General features: G+C 40.9%; 1 protein-coding gene and 1 long non-coding RNA gene across 2 annotated transcripts in view; one reads left to right on the forward strand and one right to left on the reverse strand.

Moving 5' to 3' along the window:
- Nucleotides 1-1,720, reverse strand: part of LOC106900939 — a 3,614-nt gene extending 1,894 nt beyond the window's left edge. Inside the window, exons 1-3 of the long non-coding RNA XR_001414224.1 lie at nucleotides 1,647-1,720; nucleotides 576-630; nucleotides 376-466 (exon numbers count right to left, since the gene is read on the reverse strand). This is a non-coding gene — a long non-coding RNA (uncharacterized LOC106900939). The remainder of the gene's footprint in view (nucleotides 1-375; nucleotides 467-575; nucleotides 631-1,646) is intronic.
- LOC106900938 (hyaluronidase PH-20-like) overlaps nucleotides 1-3,038 on the forward strand; it is a 6,890-nt gene extending 3,852 nt beyond the window's left edge. Inside the window, exons 2-3 of the mRNA XM_014963247.1 lie at nucleotides 408-497; nucleotides 2,379-3,038. Of these exons, the coding sequence (XP_014818733.1) occupies nucleotides 408-497; nucleotides 2,379-3,038 (750 nt within the window). The remainder of the gene's footprint in view (nucleotides 1-407; nucleotides 498-2,378) is intronic.
- Nucleotides 3,039-20,169: the final 17,131 nt, after the last annotated feature.

Below are 20,169 nucleotides of genomic sequence, written 5' to 3' on the forward strand. Positions count from 1 at the left end.
CAAAAGAACCAAAAGCTGTGCTTTCTTTCCAGCCTGTGCTTCAGGCAGCATTACTGAAAGCAGTTACTACCAACTCTGAGCAGCCAGGAGGCAGCGCAGCAAAATAAAATGGTTGGAAGAGTGTATGTCATACGCTTAACCACTGGCTCAGTTTTACAGCCTTGTTTTGCTAACCAGATGACATATATAAATTGGATATAGTTGGCAACATTTTCTGGCATCACCTGTGCAACCCAGTCCCAGAATAAAATACTGTAATCGAGAGCAGAATGTTTGCATCATGTGTAATTGCTTGCTGTCTTCAAAGTAGTTATTTTGGCTGTGTAATTTGATATATGTATTATAGCTTTTGCCCTTATGTTATAGCTTACTTACATTTGCATAATCCTTCACACATTTCCTCTTAGGATGACCTGGTAAACACCATTGGAGAATCTGCTGCACTGGGTGCTTCTGGAATTGTGATCTGGGGTGATATGAATTTAACACAAAATAAGGTATGCCAGATTAATTATTATATGACATTTTTAAAGAGCAATAAAATGAAAAGGATATAAAGCACTATGATTACTTACATCATATCTTCTACTTTTAAAATGATGGCTCCGTATTCCCAGCAGTCTTTTCTAGCTAAAAACCAAGCACATTTGAGGCTTAAGAATATTGTTGTTGACTACACATAATAAGAGTTCAATATTTTAAAACATCAGTGTTGGCTCTGAGTAACTAGGCAAGCTACCATGATAACTGTTGGCAAGTTAGCCCCTGTTTAGTTAATTTAAAGAAAGAATTCCTATATCTTCATTGCATTCTGGTCATGAGGTACAGAAAAAAATTACTTGTGCTTGCCCAGAACAATTTTTAAAAGACCTTTCTGCTTTTTAAAGTTGTGCACTTAGCAATAACATTTAAAGCACTAGGAGGAGTCAGTCTGTGACATTTCAGCTCTAGCCTGTTCTGTGTGGTGTAAGTAGTACTTTGATTAATTTCACTGTAAGAAAGGTCTGAGTCAGAAGAGCAAAAAAAATTGAATTTGTTTTAGGAAGGCCAAATAGGTAGTTTGAGAAACATTCTTATAAGGGTGTTCAAATAAATCTTTTGAACTAGCTCATTCATACCCAGCAAGCAGATATAACAAACTACTGCATGGGAAGATTCTTCTAAAGTCTTTTAAGAGCAAAGAAGTGAAACTCTTCAGCACTACTGGGTCTCCTGTCACAGAAAGCATGGCCAAATAAACCTCAGCAGCTCTGGAAGGGTCAAATTCCTCAAATCATCCCACTTCGACTCCTTTTTGTATGTGCCTGCCTTCAAGAAACCATATCAGTTGCACCTGAAGCTTTTTTGCCCATTACCCCATTACCAGAACATAGAGGACCAACAACTTTCATTGCCTGAATTTTGAGATTTGTATGAGCAAACAGAATTTTCCATGGTCACAAACAAATTTTCCACAGCCCAGTCAGACTATGTATTTGTGGACTAACCACACCTTTTTCTTTACATCTGAGTCAGTAGCCTTTCAGCATTGACATATTACTGTGAGCCTCATTTCTGCAAGAATTGCATCAACTAAAATTTTTGGGCATATATATATATATATATTTTATATATACCTAAAAGAAAAACAAAAAAACTACACATACCTCAGATTCACCAAAGTGATCTCCATCGGTGTAAATATTAGCTGTATCCGTGTGTGGTATTAGGCAAATGTCCTAAGGAGACATAATGTCAGAAAGTCAGAAACAAAAGAAGAGTTTGTAAAGCCTCTGGTTATTAAACTGTGCCAAGCATACACAGAATATATGCCAACATGATCAATTAAAATGATCAATTCTTTTAGCATGCTTTCCATTTGACCATCTTCCCAAAATACTTTCCATTCATAAATGCCATGAAAGCTCCCTACTCCTGCAGCCTAGCTATTCGGGTCAGGGGAAAATGGAAGAGTCTTACAGAAATGATTTGATAGAAAAAATATTTGTTTGGGCTGAAGAAGTGAGATTTTTTTCAAGATATCCTTTCAAACCATTCAAGATACATAAAAAGGAACTTCAGTCCTTCATGTAACTTCTTTCAATGCATCTGATTCAAAGTGCTACATGAAACATTCAGATAAAATGAGAGCTTAGTCATCTGTTTTTTTATATAAGTGCTTTTCATAACATCTCCAGCAACCACCCAACATAAATTTGCTGTGATCCTTGAGCTATATAGCAACTTCTCAGATAAACTTGCTTCCAACAACCAGTTATAACTATTATCAAAACCTCAGGAGAAACATTCATAGATATCTACTATGGTACTGTTATTATAATGACAGCATTGTAATGGTTTCTGTACTAAACACTGCAGATATGATGCTCTTTCCACAGAACACCTGTAGGACTCTAGACAACTACCTGAGGAGGACTTTGACCCCGTACCTCATCAATGTCACGATGGCAGCCAGAATCTGTAGCCAAGTGTTATGCCAAGACGCTGGTGCTTGTGCAAGGAAAAAATGGAATTCCAGTGACTATCTTCACTTGAACCCCAAGAATATTGTCATTCAAATGACAAAGGATGGAAAATACACTCTGCAAGGGCAACCGGCATTTCAGGATCTGCAAATGTTCATAGAAAAATTTGATTGCCACTGTTATGCAGGGCAAAGTTGTGAACCTAGAGCCGATATAAATGACATCCATTACCTCCATGCTTGCATTTCAGAAGATATTTGCATTCATGTATCCTCAAATTCACTTTCTGATACAGAAGCCTCTGAAGAAAAGATCCTGTCTAACAGAACTGTATTTCCATTTACCTCTCAGAGTAATGTGACATTATCTACACATCTTGAAACAGAAGATTTTCAATCTACCTTTGGAAATAATATACTCAATATAACATCTGCAGAATATAACACTGTCACAGCTGTCACTGGATATTATTTAGAAGCAAATGGCACTCGTACTTTCAGTAGTTCTTCATCCTATAAGATAAGGATGTTTAATCTGTTTTGTTTAATTCTAATTTTGAGAACCTTAATATAAATGACCCACGAAAGTAAGAATATTATTTTCTAAAGGTTTTACTTACACAGAAAAATCATTCCTGAAAGACATAAACCAGCTGCAACTCTAAGGTCTTATCTGTATCAGGTAACCTTTTCTATTCCATAGGTGACACTTCAGCTTGAAAGTATTTCTTCAGTTTAGTTCTATAAACTACTATTTGTGCCAAAGATATACTGGTACGTATACACTGATTTGACCATATGGAAGGCTAATCCAGAATAAGGAATATTTTTTTACAGTTTACATTTTTAACAGTTATATTTAAAAAAAAAAAAAAAAAAGTATTGCTGGTAATGTTGTTTTGTATACTTCAAGTTAAGCCAGTTAAGTACATCTCAGCCTGGATTTCATTGAGTCTCAGCAGTCAATAGGTTTGATGCTCTATGCAGGAATTAATTTCATTCCATAGGAAGATTAGCTCTTAAAAATATCTGGCATAACTTTAGATCTGTGGGACTTTGCAGCACAAAATTGATTACTGTAATGTTTTTCCACTTTTCACAATATCTACAGGGACACTATGGTTTTTCTTTTAATTTCTTTTAATTCTTAATTTCTTAAATTTTTTTAATTATTTATATTTTTAATATTCATAGCTCTTCAAAGGGTTCTAACTTTAATGTAGACTTCAACTATTACAGCTTCGTTATTTAAAATTTGAGCTGTAGTGGTTTATGTTTCTTTCTTTCTTTCTTCTCCTCCTCTTCTCCCAAGTCTTCCCTCTTATTTCGGAGCTCCCTTCCTTGGCTTTCAGTCATTTTGCCTGGCCAACACTCACAACTCATCTGATCTGCTGCTGCACTCCCTATGGGCACTGGTCACCTGTCCTAGTTTTTCCGTCCAGCCAGCCTTAGGAACTGGATAGGTCTGTCGGTGCCATTTGGACAAAAGCCTGTGAGAGTGGGGCTTGGTCTATGCCTGACTATTTCCTGGGCAGTCTCTTTGGTGGAAACCAGTCTGTTCCTTAGGAAGATGCAGCAGCGGGAGGCTGCAAGATGCAGTGATGCTGGGAACCTGGGGCCCCCTTCCTTCACTTCCAGTGCCTGTGATCCCCAGTCTTAGGACCCCCTTTTTGATCCAGTCTGCTGGAACCAAGACTATCTGCCTAGTGTTATTTCACTGCCAAAAGCAACATTAAAGTAGCAGAGATACCTCAGAAGAAAACCATTCCTGGTTTCATATCAGGACTCCAGTTGTGATTTATGTGTAGTCAGTTTAAGCATTTAGAAGCAATTAACTGCGGCTCATTTGATAAAATATCCTTTCCAGATTATTATGTCAGATGCTTAATAGACAGCTGGACTTCTGCTAGGTGAAGAGTGGCTGCTGGCATGGATAGATTAAAAAAGATTCCCTAAAGCTAGGCATGATCTGCATAAATCACCATCTCCTACAGACACAACCTGCCTCACTAATAGAAATACCTGGGATTTCAATATAGTAGCCCTTTCTTTATGAAAAGTTCATGTCTAAATTTAGCAGAAAACATGCATTATATCCTCTGTCTTTGAACTTACAGGTTATTAGCCATAATAGACATGCAGAAAAATAGGTAAAGGCTTTAGATTTAACATGGAGAAATAATGTTTTATGGCTTTTGGACAACTAGTTATCAAGAGGAAGTGACAATTTTCTCATCGCAGTTATGGTGTTGAGTCCACAAGCCAAAGGTATTTCCGCCATCAACGTTCCAAGTAGAATAATGAATAAAAAAATATGCATGTGATGGACTGTTGAGCACAAAAGAAGCCAGCTGGTTTTGATCACCTCTGTAAAAACATACTTTCTTCACTGCAGCTTTGATATTGGTTACTTGATCTTGAGTAAACAAAAGCCACAGTATGTCTTCTGAATAATTCCTGTACCTCAGGGCCCTCCCTTTCCCACTGGACTTGTGATAACTATCAAAGAATTTCTAAAAACTGGAAAAGTCACTGGTAATGTCTTACTATATTTTGTATGACTTGTATGAAGTTTTATTTTCTTCAGCAGAATGCATTAACATGGTTAAAATTTTCTGTTCACACATAAAATTGTGCTCTGCTTTTTTAAATGTGCGCTGCTTTGCTTTTTTAAATCACAAACAGGTAAAGTTCCCTGAAGTTAGGCTTGTTTGTATCTAGTTCTCTGAAAGACACTGGATTTGTGATAAGAGAGATTGTTTACAAGTCTTGCCATAAATGTTTTTGAATAACAGCCAGGCAATAGGAAGCGGAGCATCTCTGACGAGAAAAGAGTGAAATCACCAGAAGAGGAGGAATGAAAAGTTAAAATCATAGAAGAGCACCCAGGACCTCCCAGTGGATGCAGAGGAAGTGAACTGCAGAAGTGAAAGAGTGAAGCAATAGGGAAGGTGGACAGACCAGTCTCTTCCCATTCAACAGTTTTTTTCTACCTGGTATTTAATACAATCTTTCCCCGGGGCCCACTGTAAAAATAAAGGAACACAATAATGGCTATGTTAGAGAACACCTATCCATCTGATCCCACCACTTTTTGATTGAGAACAGCCAGGACCAGAAAAGGAAGGTGAGAAGAAAGCAGACTATTGCAATAAACTGTCCACAGAAATATGTTTTCCTAAGCTCCATCCATAAATATCATTTGGGATATTTATGTTACCCATGTGTATCTGCAATTCATGTTTTAAATCCTACAAGGTTGTCACAGCAAGATTCAAGCCAGCTACATGCTGTGTAAAATTACACTATTTTCCAAATATATTGTTTTGCTCTGTATTATATTTGTCTTGCCTATATTCTATGTTAAAGAGTCACCATGGAGTCAGAAAGTAAGGAAGGAGAAAAGGAAAAGCAAACATATTGCTGGTGACTATCTGCTGTTCAATGCCAAACATGCATTCTCCTAAAGCAGACACCACCCCCCCCCAAAAAAAAAAAAAAATAAACATCCCCTACCCTGAAGAATTCAATGCCAAACATGCATTCTCCTAAAGCAGACCCCCCCCCCCCCCCAAAAAAAAAAAAAATTCACCTTCCATACCCTGTATTTCTTGTAATCACTAGTTGTCTCTGTAGCCTTATAGTTTCAGTTGCTTATGTTCTCGTATTTTTCAAAAGATTAAATACTAGATTTAAATCTACTATTAGATTAAATTAACTAGATTAAATACTAGATTAAATCATTTCACTTTGATTGCCATTCATTATTTTGTACTTCTCCCTTTTAGGCAGAATTCAGGCTGGCAATACTTAAGAGCTGGGAAACACTAAAATGGCTTTGATGAAGTGGTCTAAATGAAAGGCGTTTAACTACCTCCAGTTCTCTCCTTCAATGTCTAGAAATTTTGCTAAAATTTTATTTGAAATTCTGCTTCTCTATCTGAAGAATCTGGGCCTGGCTTATTGTGTTGCTTATTCTGAGATACCCAAAGATATTCACACTTTTAAGAGAGATGGCTATTACCACTTACAGAATCTGAACTGAACCGAAATCACAGTCTAGTCCCTGCTTTACTATTTCTTGCTTCTCTGTATTAAAAATAACAACATGGAGAGAGATTTTGAGAGACAGGCCAATAAGACCACTTTGTAGACAACCTAGAATGTGACTAGCATCCCAAGGAGTCCAGCAAAATTTGCTTTAATCCCTGCATCACACTGGGACACCCTGTTGTATATATATCAGCAAAGAATCATGTGGAAGGTTTCAGCCCTGTGCAATACGCACTAGGCAGCTCCCAGGCACAGATTAGATTTGTACATGTACCTCTCCATCACTTCTCAATACAAACAACAAACAGCAAAGACAGTTACATAATTTTAAAACATATTCAATTATGGAACATCAATGACCTTTTTAAGAAGGTAACAAATTCCAGCCTTCAAGCATACATACTTAAAACTTACTTTTCACAGTGTGCTTGTGCAGGCCCCTTTGTGCTGGCAGACACCCATTCTGCCAAAGCAAAACAACCTCCAAAATTGGGGTCTGAGATTTTGAGACAGGGTCACACATTTCATTTCAAAGAATGACACTGATAAAAAGCAATGTTTATTGCATGGCTTAAAAAAAACCAAAACTGCTTCACTAAACAATAATTTAATCTTTTCTTAAAGAAATTTCTTTTTTGTTGTTCTTTCTTGGCAGGTTTGTGCCTGTCCTATTGAAAACCATTGTATAGATGGCTGGGAACGGATTCAAAAACCTTATTGGTCTAACTTCATCCTTTAAGATGCTTAAATGTTTCCTGATGTGTGGCAATCCTAGACCCTTCTGTCTGTTTTTCTGGAAAGACTCCACTGAAATTTAACCCAGCATCATGGTATTTTCTTAATGATGATAGTCATGTAAACACACAGTATTTGCGATCAATCCTAAGTTTTTGTGTACACCACTCAAGGAGCTGGGTTTTTAGAGAACAGTTCTTTTGTTGTAGGTGTTCTGAACCTTTCACGGCTACTTCTCTCTTTACTGTCAGTAGTACTCAGAACTGCAAAATCGTCCTGCATTTGTTGTCCCCTTGTTAGATATGAGAAAGTAAAGGGCAAGGAGGTAAAGGGCAACTATCAATATTAGCATCCTTAAGGGAATAACTTTGGATTTCATTATGTTCACTAATGTGTTACCACCGTCATGGTGTATTGATCATAGTTCGCCTTGGCCAGTAGTAATTACATGACATTTTTCAGTGTATACTTGTATATCCCTTAGTTTATAACTGATAAAGTATTTATTAATTAGTAATCAGACACAAACAGGCAGTATGAAAATTAATGTCAATGACTACTTTATTTATTGAGCCAACATCGTTTCTGCGCACGCAATTCCAGAGCATGGTGTTCAGCTGCATATATATACAGACATCAGACGATATGCTGTCACCCTTCTCTGCCTTTGTTTTAATCTCAGAACATGTATTTATTCAACAGAACTTCAAGATTCTGCATAAGATATGCCAGTTGTTGGCAGTCTCCTTGTGGAGCACGCTGCTCCCTCAGGCTACCGGCGGGTTGGGACAAGATGATGGCTTGCCAGTGTCAAGCGGTGATTTCCTGAGGCAGGGACCTAACAACCCTCCTTTCAAAGGGAGGCTAAGGGCTCCCTGCAGTCCCATAACGATAATACTGTTAATGTCACAAGAAAGCATGACGTACCCTACCGCTGGGACTAATAATACACAATCTTAGGCTGTCCGTAAGTCCTATGCGTAGTTTCAGTTTTCATGCTGCATATACCTAATGGAAGCATCCAAAACTCAGAGTTCTTGAGTTAAAAACCTTAATCCTCCCCACTCTGTCAGTGTAACAATCCTTACAGAAATCCTTTTTCACTCCTTCCTTCACTGGCAAGTGAGAAAAATTAAGATACATACTAAAGAATCCGTGATCCTCCAGCCAGCAGAGGGCATGGACGATGCACAAAGACACTGGTGGGTATCATTACAGGGCTTTCACTTGGAAGTTCAATACAGTCTTTCCTTTCTCTTTAGCAAAGCAGCTGCTTGACTCTGGCCTACAAACAGAAAAGATGGCTGGTCTCTCACTAATGCAGTGCCTCATTAGCAGACAAGATGCACAGCTTATTCTACAGGGTTTTTTTTCCCCAAACATCTGGCATATCAGGACAAACCTGAAAATATAGGAGTGAGATATCATCTCTTCTTATGCTCTTCTCCCTGGAGATTTCATTCAGCTGAAGACTACTTCTCATTAAGATCTTCAGCTATCACTAAAATCCATTTTTAAACTACAGATAATGTGACCTGATCTCTGTGGTAGTACTCTGAACTAGAGGGGGGGGGGGTCCCAAACATCTCGTCTCTACCCAAATACGGAAATACCTGGATACACAGTGTTGGTACAGGTCAAGTTTTGCTGACTATGTATTTCTAGCATTACCACCATTGCCATCCGAAACATAAGACCCATTGTTACATATTTTTATAGCACAAATAAGTCTCTGCAATGAAGTAGGCTGCTTTATTATCACTTCAGCGACAAAACACTTGGAAGACTCAATAGCTACACGGCCCCATAACACTGCTAAAGTAGTCCTGAAGTGTGTAAATCTGAACAGACAAGACAGAAAAGATTTTAGCAGTGGTCAAATGTTTCCCAGAAAGTTTAAGCAGCTTGCCTACAGTCGCATGGGATAATGAATTATGGCCTTCTGTGACCCAGCTCAGGCTTTTAGCTACAAGAATAAATGTCCTCTGAGCTTGCAAAAGATATAACAGACAATATAACAGATCTTTGAACTTGTACAAACCCTCCAAGACTTTTTCATATATTATATTTTGACCCCTTGGACACTGTAAAAGACTTCAGTCAGTGTACGGATGAATTAGTATTTTAGAATTTACCTGCCTATCCTCTGCTGGCCTTTTATGAGGGTATGACTGAAATGTATTTTTTCGAAATATGTTACTGTATTTGTTCAGGCTGGATATTAGGAAAAAATTTTTCACTGAAAGGGTTATCAGACATTGGAATGGGTTGCCCAGGGAGGTGGTTGAGGCACCATCCCTGGAGGTGTTCAAAAGACAGGTTGATGTAGTGCTGGGAGGTATGGTTTAGTGATGATGCTCCTTGTTTGTTGTGTGGGTGTCTATTTCTGTCAGTTAGGTTGACGGTTGGACAATATGATCTTTAAGGTCCCTTCCAACCTAGACGATTCTGTGATTCTGTGATATTGTTTCTTTAAAATCCCATCACTATGAGCCTTAAGTACTATTTCAGAATTTAATATTTCCTGCAAAAATTCTCTAAGAAAACAGAGACTGCTGTAGATCACCAATTCCAGCGACAACTTCAGAGACCGGCAGGTGGATCCAGGCTAAGTGTAAGCTCTTAATTTATGGGGAAAACCAAGCCCTTCTCTAACACTGTGTGACAAGACTGGATGCTAAATGTCACTTATCCAGCGCAGGCAGAAGATTCCTGTTGAAGCGGCACATCCCATCATTGCCCACTGTACAAAACCACCCTCATAAGTGTCTCTTGTGGAGGCAAGGAAGCATGCTGAGGGAGACCCTCCAAAAACCATCAGAGAAGAATGCAAATAAAACTGCAGTAAGCCCTGGATCTGAAAGCCTGTCCCTACACAATGAAGAGTCAATTCAAGAGGAGTTTCATGGGAAGAGCAGAGGTCTCTAAAGTGTGAGAACTGCCACCACTAGAGGTGAAGGTCCTACAAAACCGATCCTGCCAAGGAGACCAAGCCCACCATAAGCCAGTGCTGCTAATGTGGCCCTGGGCCATCCCTTGTGGGGACAGCCAGCCCATGGCGGCTGACCACGCTCCCGCCAGGGACCAGCCGCCCACCTCACACGATCCATCGCGGTGCCCGCTGCCACCCTGCTGCCCCATGGCCTTGCGGTGCCTCCTTGTGACCACCTCAAGCCCCCAGGCCCCGTTGGACGCTCCTTGCGACTGCCTCAAGCCCCCAAGCCCCGTTGGACGCTCCTTGCGACTGCCTCAAGCCCCCAAGCCCCGTTGGACGCTCCTTGCGACCGCCTCAAGCCCCCAGGCCCCGTTGGACGCTCCTTGTGACCGCCTCAAGCCCCCAGGCCCCGTTGGACGCTCCTTGCGACTGCCTCAAGCCCCCAAGCCCCGTTGGACGCTCCTTGCGACCGCCTCAAGCCCCCAGGCCCCGTTGGACGCTCCTTGTGACCGCCTCAAGCCCCCAGGCCCCGTTGGACGCTCCTTGCGACTGCCTCAAGCCCCCAAGCCCCGTTGGACGCTCCTTGCGACCGCCTCAAGCCCCCAGGCCCCGTTGGACGCTCCTTGTGACCGCCTCAAGCCCCCAGGCCCCGTTGGACGCTCCTTGCGACTGCCTCAAGCCCCCAAGCCCCGTTGGACGCTCCTTGCGACCGCCTCAAGCCCCCAGGCCCCGTTGGACGCTCCTTGTGACCGCCTCAAGCCCCCAGGCCCCGTTGGACGCTCCTTGCGACTGCCTCAAGCCCCCAAGCCCCGTTGGACGCTCCTTGCGACCGCCTCAAGCCCCCAGGCCCCGTTGGACGCTCCTTGTGACCGCCTCAAGCCCCCAGGCCCGCCCCGAGCCGGCCGCTCCGCGTCCCTTCCCCCGGCAACAAGTGCGGGCTTTGCCGCCGGGGCCTGCGGGGAAGCCGCCCCCTGTCATGAGGGGAGGGAGAGAGGGGAGGGGGGCGCGGCGGGGGTGAGGCCGCGCTCGCATCTTTCGGGAGCCGGAGAACGGCCCAGCAGGCTCGGGTGGGTGAGAAACTGTTTTTAAGAGGGAGAAAGAAAATGTCTCCAGTGCCCGGCTGCGAAGCACACCCGTCTCCAGGCAGATTGTTGGGCACGGGGCTCTTGCCCGTGATTCAGAGTGGGCTTCTCCCGGCCAGAGTATCCCAGAATAAACGGGAATATATTGTGCATCCTCCAAAGGCCACAACTCCCCTGTGTCACTGAATTCTCCCCTCCCATCGGGTGCATCGCTGTTACAGCCTCCCACAATCCCGTGATGGCTCTTTCGCGGCATTTAACTCTGATTTTTGCCTTCTCTGCCCACCGTGGTGATGGCCTTGCAGCCGTGTTCCTCGCTAAGGCTGGCCAACACCTGCCGTGACGCTTTCCCTTTTGTCGCCATGCTGAGCACAGCCCTCAGCTTTGTTTGCTCTGCCCTCCGCCCTGCTGCATTCGGCTCCGTCCCCAAGATTTGCTTTCCATCAGAAGATGGGAGCAAATATGCACGTTAAATATGGTTACTACTAATCATGAAGCTTAGTGCATACCTTTATTCTGAAAGATGATGACTGTTGTGAGATGTATTGCAGCTCACCTGCGGCCAAATAAAGGTTTCCAGGTATTCTTCAGTCCTCGTCCTGAAAAGTTACTAGAACATGAGTTGAAACCAGACTAGGTGTAGGGCCTAAAATCAAAGAGATTGAAGCAACAATTATATGAGTATATGGTATTCGTTATTTGCTCTCATATACAATTATGGATTAAGGGAAAAGTAGGAGACTGTGAATTAGTTGTGAGTGAAGGAATAGAGAGAGAGAGCGGGAGAAAAAGGAATGGGGTTGGGAAGGTGCACAACAAAAGTTAGGTTTTGTGGGACATCAGCATTCAATAAACAGAAAACATTTGAAACTGGTATTTCAGCTAGTTTGTTAGGCACTCAAGCGGGCTTGGTAACACGGGCCTCAGCACTTCTCGTGCCCGCTGGAAGTCTTCACCTCCCAAGGGTGGGCTTTGGTGAGGAAGGGGGAGAGGCACGACACATTATATTGCTTCTTGGATGGGTTTCATAAACAGAGCAAAGGAGAACACAACAGTTCAGAGGCCTCATGAACAGTAGTGTGTAACTTTACTCACACTATACCACCTGTGGAATGGCATCATATGTGTTTGTCTCTGTCATGCTAATGTCTTCAATACCAGAGCACTGTTGTTACTGCAGGTCTGATTTTGCCAGAAAACGTATTGTTTAAAAATATTTTACAAGGCATACATGTTTTCTGACTTGAGGAATGCAAGTTTTGTAGCTTTTGAATCTTTGAGTCTGGAGATGATGCACCATGGTAATCACTGAAGAAGGGTGGCTGAAGAATTTGGAGTAAGGCAATAGCTAATGGTTTACTCTTGAATACAGTTGATATAGGGATGGCAAATAGATTGGGAGCTCTATGCGTGTTTGTATGTATGTGTTTAGAGTGTGACAAGATGAAAATAACTGTCACAAAATAGTGGCTACTTAAAATGCAGACTGCGATGCATCATAAAAACATATGGTAGGAGATTACTATTTTTTCCACTTTGCAGTAGTATTCAGAGATCCTATCAGGCTAACACTGGATAAACACTCTTGAGACAGTCTCCTTCCTGAGGAGCCTGAGCCATATTTAGTCCTCTGTTACCAGTGGAGACTTTGGATAACGTCACTGCCTTTTACTGTGGATGTACACTGATGTAATGGAGTGGAGAGTCTGGCCCATGGTCATTATCATAAGGGGTTATGGCAGTATTCATTATCAGTTCAATATTCAGCAACATTTAGAGAGGACATTGCAAACTTCTTAGCACCAGTTGTTTTCATCTGTGTCAGGATGTAATTAATCTCTTTTTTACTGAGATACAACAATAAATTTGTTGGCACATCTTGATTATTCACCAAAAATAGGTAATTTGTCATGTAAAACTTCCTTAGCAACTAAAATAGAACAGATTTTTTATTTTATGGTGCTTATAGCACTTGAAACAAAGCACAGAAATCAAGAGTTTTTGGACTAATGCTGACAAAAGATCCAACATAATACTTTCTTTTCTTCATTGTGTGGGAAAATAAAGAACTGTAAACAGAATACTTTCTTTGTAGCTGTTTCCGTTCAAGCAGAATGGAAAATTTTTAGAGGAAAAGACTAAAGACCAGACACTTACTCTTTGCACTCTATCCCCAATACCAGAGCAGTTATGATGGGTTTGTTTGGTTTTTGTGTTCCATTTTAACATATTACATATGGTGTACAATTTGCTGACAAAAGTGGAATTCTGACTTTCTATGAGTTTATTTAAACAATAGCCTCCTGAGTCGGTTGGCCTTTTTTCCAGTCATTCCCATGCTTGAGTAATGATGGCACATCCTCAGGATTTATGTATTCATATGTATTTATATGTCTATCCTCCACAAATAAGTGTACTATATATTCTGACAAATTAGGCCACTACCTGCTACAGGAGATGGTTACTGATTGGCTTTGTCTTACTCTATCCAATTAAAAACTTATGTCACCGCTGGGTACGTGTATCTGCATGAGGCTGCAGGTGCATTTATCTTCACTGTTTTTTCCTACTGCTATTGACAAGTCACTGAAGCAAGGAAAGGGGAGGAAAAAGAGACTTTCAGAAACAAAAGATGGGGAAGATGTCTATAGTACAGAATTTAGCAAGAAGCTTCCCATAGGTAAGGTTGAACAGGTAATTGAAGAAAGTTGTTTCTTCCCGGAATCTAATTCTGGATTTAATTCCAAACCCCAAAATCTTGTGAGAGGATCAAGTAACTGTCAAAGTTTATATAGCTTTTAAAGTCCCAGATTAAAAACAATTAATCTTAGTTTGTGAACACAAACTGGAGGCATAGAGTATTCTCACTCTGCCATGAATTGCAAAGAGGAAAGCTGCAGAAAGCGTACAGAGAGCAGCAATAGTAGCTGGAGGCAATGTGTGCACTGGGAGGCACATAGCTACTCTGGTGCACCCTGAAGCTCTGAGCATCCAGTTGTCAGATGGGAAGGACCTGTTGGAGCACGCCTGCTTTCCTCCTTGTCCACATACCCATATTTTCTTCCAAAAAAGCCAACCCCAAAAACCCTAGGGCACAAGGGATGATGAAGTCGGAAAAGGGAATATGAGCAGATAGATATATGGAGAGGCAAGGTCAAGTCCAGAAGGTCCTGCTGTCCTTTCTGGGTGGATGGTAACCCAGGACTACTGTGTATATTGCAGGGAGTGGCTGGAGCTTCATGTAGACATAACTGTTAAGTAACCATCTGCATATCTTAATGTGCCATGCCTAGGATACACAATATCTTATTAATGATACATTTTGAAAAGTAAGAATGAATAATGAAATACTTGGATCTGAGTTTCACCTTTCTCCTCAAAAGCTGTCTTCTGGAGTGGGTAGATGTGTGTAAGGTTCCTGCTGGCATGATGACAAGCATCTGTCTTATAAAAATATTCCTCTGAACTGGGGGAGGAGGCAGCACTTTGATTTTATGTTTTGGGTGTATGTAGTACCTTGTATTTTTCCATTTAATGGCATTCTCTTAGCTTCCACAGTGGGACTACTGTGCTGCCACATACTCAGAAAGAAAGGGTCTGCATGTAGTATTCTCTACATGGGTACTCCTTCACTGGTTATTAATTTTGGAGTTCAACCATTGGTAACAGTAGTGAGTAACTACTGGAAAAAATCGTGGTGTGGTCAGTTTTATATCGTATTGGGTGTTGGACTAGATGACCTTTAAAGATCAAACCATTCTATGATTCTGTATTTTGACTGTGCTGCTTTCTGGTTTGCTGAAGGATCAGATGAGGAATTATCTGAAGTCTCGTGGTTTCTGGGGTGATCTTTGTGGCTGAGGAGAATAAAAGATCATTTAAAGGGGCTGAAATGAACAGTCTTCCTTGGCGTGACAATGCATTAATTGAAGTGCTAGCCGGTGCTCTTGCAGAAAATTAATGTGATATTTTACAGTGTTGTAAAATAAGAATTTTAGATTGCAAATGAGAGACTTATCTGCTGTGTATCAGCTATTTTATAATAATTATTTTTTTTTTCTCTATTCTAGTCAGGGCAGTTCACGGAAGATATGATTCCTACAGTGGGCTTCAATATGAGAAAAATAACAAAAGGAAATGTTACCATAAAGGTAGGTGTGCATGTTTGAATTTATAGAGTGAGTTCCTAATAGACGAAGCGATTTCAACTTACAATGTGAAAATGTAGGAAATATCTTTTAAGATGGTAGGATCATTTATCTATTTTTCTAGCTCAAAGATAACTTTTTAAAAGCATATAGTCCTATATTCCTCTGTTACATTCATCTGAATACGTTATATCCATGCCAGGCAGAAGCTTTGTTACACTCTTGTGGGTTAGAAAGGTCATAAAATTCTGAGGTAGTAAGAGAGCTGAGTTGACTCCTGGAGGTCTCTTCCTTTCCCCTTCCCTTTCCCCTTCCCTTCTCCCTTCTCTCTTCACTTCTAACTTATGCATCTCAGCAAAGAGTGCAGTTTAGCTTGCATAATGTTAGTTATACAGAAATAGAATGTCTAATGGAAGACAGTTGTCAGGGAACCACCTCTCAGGCCTATAGAGAAATATAGATGATGCCGGTTTGGTGTGATTCATGCCGTAGGCATCAAGATAGAGTATATTCCAGTAGCATTAAGGCACTGTCTCTAGGTTGATGAGTCTAGATCGAATTCATAACTTCTGTCTAAAGTTAGGTAAAGGGAATATAGTTTTTTGGCTTTACCTTTACTTTTTCCCCTTCATTTTCTTTTCTTTTGCCCTCATTTCTAAAGGTATTCTTTTCCTCTGGTTTGCTGTGACTCTTAAACCTAGGGAGGATTTTCTGAAATGACCTGTAATGTGCATATAAGTAGTTGTTAACTGTCTTCCCATTCTCTCTAAACAGTGAGCAGCTAAAGGAAGGTAAAAGGGTTAATTGACTTCTGTTAGTTGGGAGATGTTAAAGCTGAACTAAAAAACCCTAAACCTAAAATGACCATAGTGTGTAAATACAGTGGCTGCCTGTCTGTTTCTGGTCATAGTACCTTGCTATACTTTTTCAAATTTCACATGACTGTAGCACTTTCCACTGTATGTTTCACTTATGTATTTACTTCTCTGTTATGAGCTTGCAGAATAATCAGTAAGTTCCTCTACAACTGCTTGTATGTTACAGTGCTTGATAAGCCAATCTTTTGAAAGCTATTGGAATGGAAAGTGTAATGTCACCCAACTATTTCCTCTCATCACCCCAACCCTCCTTCCCATATACCCTCTTGAAATTCATGTCAGATTTAGCTGAAATAAAAACTCTTAAATATACCCATATTTTGGTTTGATTTTAATTTCCTGGGAAATTTTGGCAGATTGTGAAAAATACAGGATGGTCAGTATCTTAAAACTAGGTCCACTGTAAAGACTGTAAAAGGCTTAGAAGGAAAATGGAGTAAAAAAATGAAGTGGAAGAGAATCATTATTGCTTTGATAACCACAAATTTGTGACTTTGTGCATGATCATTATGATACATACATGATTAGAGCCTACTTTGGGAGAGAATCTGAACTCACTCATATCACAGAGCAGGTGAGCAAGAAGACAAAGCATTTTTAATTCATGTATTTCCTGAAAGGAAATGATTGATAGACGCCTAAACCTTTTTTTCTTTTCCAGTGAGATGGAGTGTGTATGTTTGAGTTGACAAAAACCAAACTGTCACACGATGAGCACTGCAATACTCAATGCAATGTGCCCAAACTCTTCTTTGAAGTAAAAAGTCAAGGCTGGTATTGCTTTACACAGTGGCCAGCTCTCTGAAAACACAGGGGAATTTATATGGCAATATTAGTATGCCTGCATCAGGTGGACTGCATCTGCAGAAAGTGGAGGTGATCAGAATCAGAGCCTCTCAGCACTAATTCTTGCAGCCAAGCCTGTATGCTCTTTTTATTTTGGAGACCCAGGAATCAGAAAGAGTGAAAGGAGAGAGCAGTAGTGCAGAAGGTGCACATTCTGCTGAGTAACAGTTATACAGCTTTTTCATGTAAATGGAGGCTATTATTTTGTGATGCTTTCTGTTAGTTCTTCTGAATGCTATGGCTGAAGCTGGTGAAAAACTGCAGAATTTGATTGATGATGAAGTTTCACTTCTGGTCTTGGCCCTTCTTCACCTCTATTGTCAGTACATACAAGATCATCCAAGCTCTCCCTCATCTGCTGGTTCATGTCTCTGTGGCCAGCTCTGCTTGATAACGCATACACTACATGTAAGGTAAGGCTGGGAAGGGGACATGTCAATTTAGGGGAACATCTGCTTTGATTGCAGTAGGGCAGTGCTCATGCTGCATAACAGGAAGGTGTACTCATTGGGAGAGAGCTATTTCCTCTCTTCATTGCGATGGACTTACCTTCCAACTCTCCCCATGCCTGTTAGCTTCTCCTCATCAAACATGTTCCCCTCTTCCACTGCCTGCTTTCTTTGTGTCTCAGTCATTCGCATAAACACAGAAAGGCCGATCCCCAAACACCTCATTCTTCAAAATACCTGCTCCTGTCCCTTAAAGAGGAAGCAACAAATGTCCTCGCTTAGTCCGGGAGTGAATTTGTCAGCAAGTGAGAAAAAAAAAAAAGACATTTTCTTCTTGGGTTCCCCTGTTGAATATGTCTCAACAACCATCCATATATTGTTAAGCAAAGAGCTAACTCTCCTGCAGAAAGAACATACTTCAGCCTAGCAGTAGTTTGGTATATTCCTGTTGATCTTCTCCCAAAAGAGTGGCTTTTTAATCAAAATCAGAACTTCTGAATATTCCTTTGGAGTCCTAATTCTTCTTTCCAACCAGAATCTTTTCTTGTAAAGGGAAATAAAACCAGCCCCTCCTAAAAAAAGTTTCTGTACCTTTTAGGTTACAAAGTAACCTTTAATATACCTGCTTTTCTTCCAGTGGCAGCACTTCTAAACCGCAGTATGACGTTCCTCATGCGAGGGTCAAACTAGACTTACCTTCTGGGAAAACTAAGAGGGCATCAGGCTAGCCTAGTGAAGGTGGTGAATTGAAGGTCAGCTTTTACAATCAGCTGAAGTAGATCATGGTGTGAGGTTTTACATTCTACTTTAAGCCTGGCCCTGCACCCTTGCACCCCCTTTTCCATCAGCACCGGTGATCACGTGGCAAAGCGGTAGTCACATCAGCCAACTGATCCAGATGAAAGCAACCTCTAAAAAATCTCAACCAACAACCAAACCAAACCCATCCCCGTGCTGGTTTCTCCCCGGTCCAATTAGTTAAGTAATGTGCTCCCTGAGTAGCTGCGTGATTGCTGGTGCCACCACAGTGTGGGAAAGCAGGATACAGACACAGGCAAAGTGATGCATTTTGGGAGCAGCCTGGATGGATTGACTTAGATAGTTGCAGAACACTGTATTTAGAGCACAGATTCTGGAGAGGAAGAAAGCAGTCTCTCCATTTGGTGAGAAAAACAAAGTTTTCCTTCATCCTTCCACTCTGGTAGGTGCAAACTTTTACACACAGCTAACACTGCCTGTTGCTAGAGGGCTGCCAGAATTACTGTTCAGTCTGCACACATAAACTGCTTGTGGATTCAGATGGATCAGTAACAGTATTTTAAAAAAATGAATGTTTAATATTATATTGTTAGGATTTACGTACTTTGGATGGCGTTTTCTAGTTCTTATAATTAATTCATGATTCGTATTAGTTATGAAAGAAAACTTACGGAGAAGTCAGGGGGCATTGTTATCAGAAGAACAATCTGATTGATGTGCTAATTATGTAGATTTTTCTCCCCCAATAGTCTATTATACACAAATTAACATGTACACTAGCTATGATAGCAGATCAAATAGTGTATTTACAACACGAATGCCACGGGTGAATGCCTTACAAGTGCAAATGCATCCTAAGGCCAATGGATGCTTTCTTGACCTCTGTGTGATCTTCTACGCAGATGTGTAGGAGAATGTGACCAGTGAGAAAATTGTGATTAGGACTGTGATATGAAACATCAAATGCAGACTCATAAGCAAGAGCTGTTTGTTTCAGTTTAAGTAGTCAAACTGTTTTAAGTTTTCATTTACTCAAGGTGGTGTTTTTCTCTTACTGTTCTTTCGAGCATGCAGGTGTTCTTTGTCCTCCTGCCCTCTCCTCTCTTTCAGAAGAGCACATTTGTACCAGAACAGTACCTTCTGCTTGAGCTTTAGCAATGCTTCCCGATTCATCCAGGAGAGGATTCTATTTTAGTTATTCCTAAATGTCAGTTTCATACACTTTTCATTGCATCTGCCTTGGTTTACAACTGATCAAAGCAGTCCATAGATGCTACAGTCAATAAAGAAGATACTACATTCAACCTGGTTCATAAATAATCCAGAGGAATAGGAATTTCCTTTCAGTTCCCTTGTTTTCTGTCTTTTGCATAGGAAGAATAAGGCTAAAATTTAGAGTTTATATAGAGAAAGCATAAGGATAATTGGAGTGCTACGCTGATCCTGCTCCGGAATTGTCAGCCATGGAAGAACGTGAGAAAGCTGTTGATGGTTCATGCAACCAGACAGACAGAAATCAGTTACAAATAGATAGAATCTTCAAAGTAAAGTATTTCCCAAGCCAGGATAGTTCAAGTAGGTGAAGGAAATGACTAATAAGTTGGTGCTGGATTGTCTGCACAAATGATACTGCAAGATCTGGTTCTGACAGGGAGGAGGTGTGTGAGGTTCTGTGGAACCGTGCCTTGTTTTGCACTTTGATCTCCCAAGTCATGTTATGTATAGTTGTTATAATTGAGACATTAAGGACAAGGGGATAATGCGAACATTATTAATATGTTTATTACTTTCAAAAGCGATACTTGGTTTGAAGCCAGTCC

The sequence above is a fragment of the Calidris pugnax genome, unplaced genomic scaffold, assembly GCF_001431845.1.
Source record: "Calidris pugnax isolate Ruff unplaced genomic scaffold, ASM143184v1 scaffold44, whole genome shotgun sequence".
Lineage (NCBI taxonomy): Eukaryota > Metazoa > Chordata > Aves > Charadriiformes > Scolopacidae > Calidris > Calidris pugnax.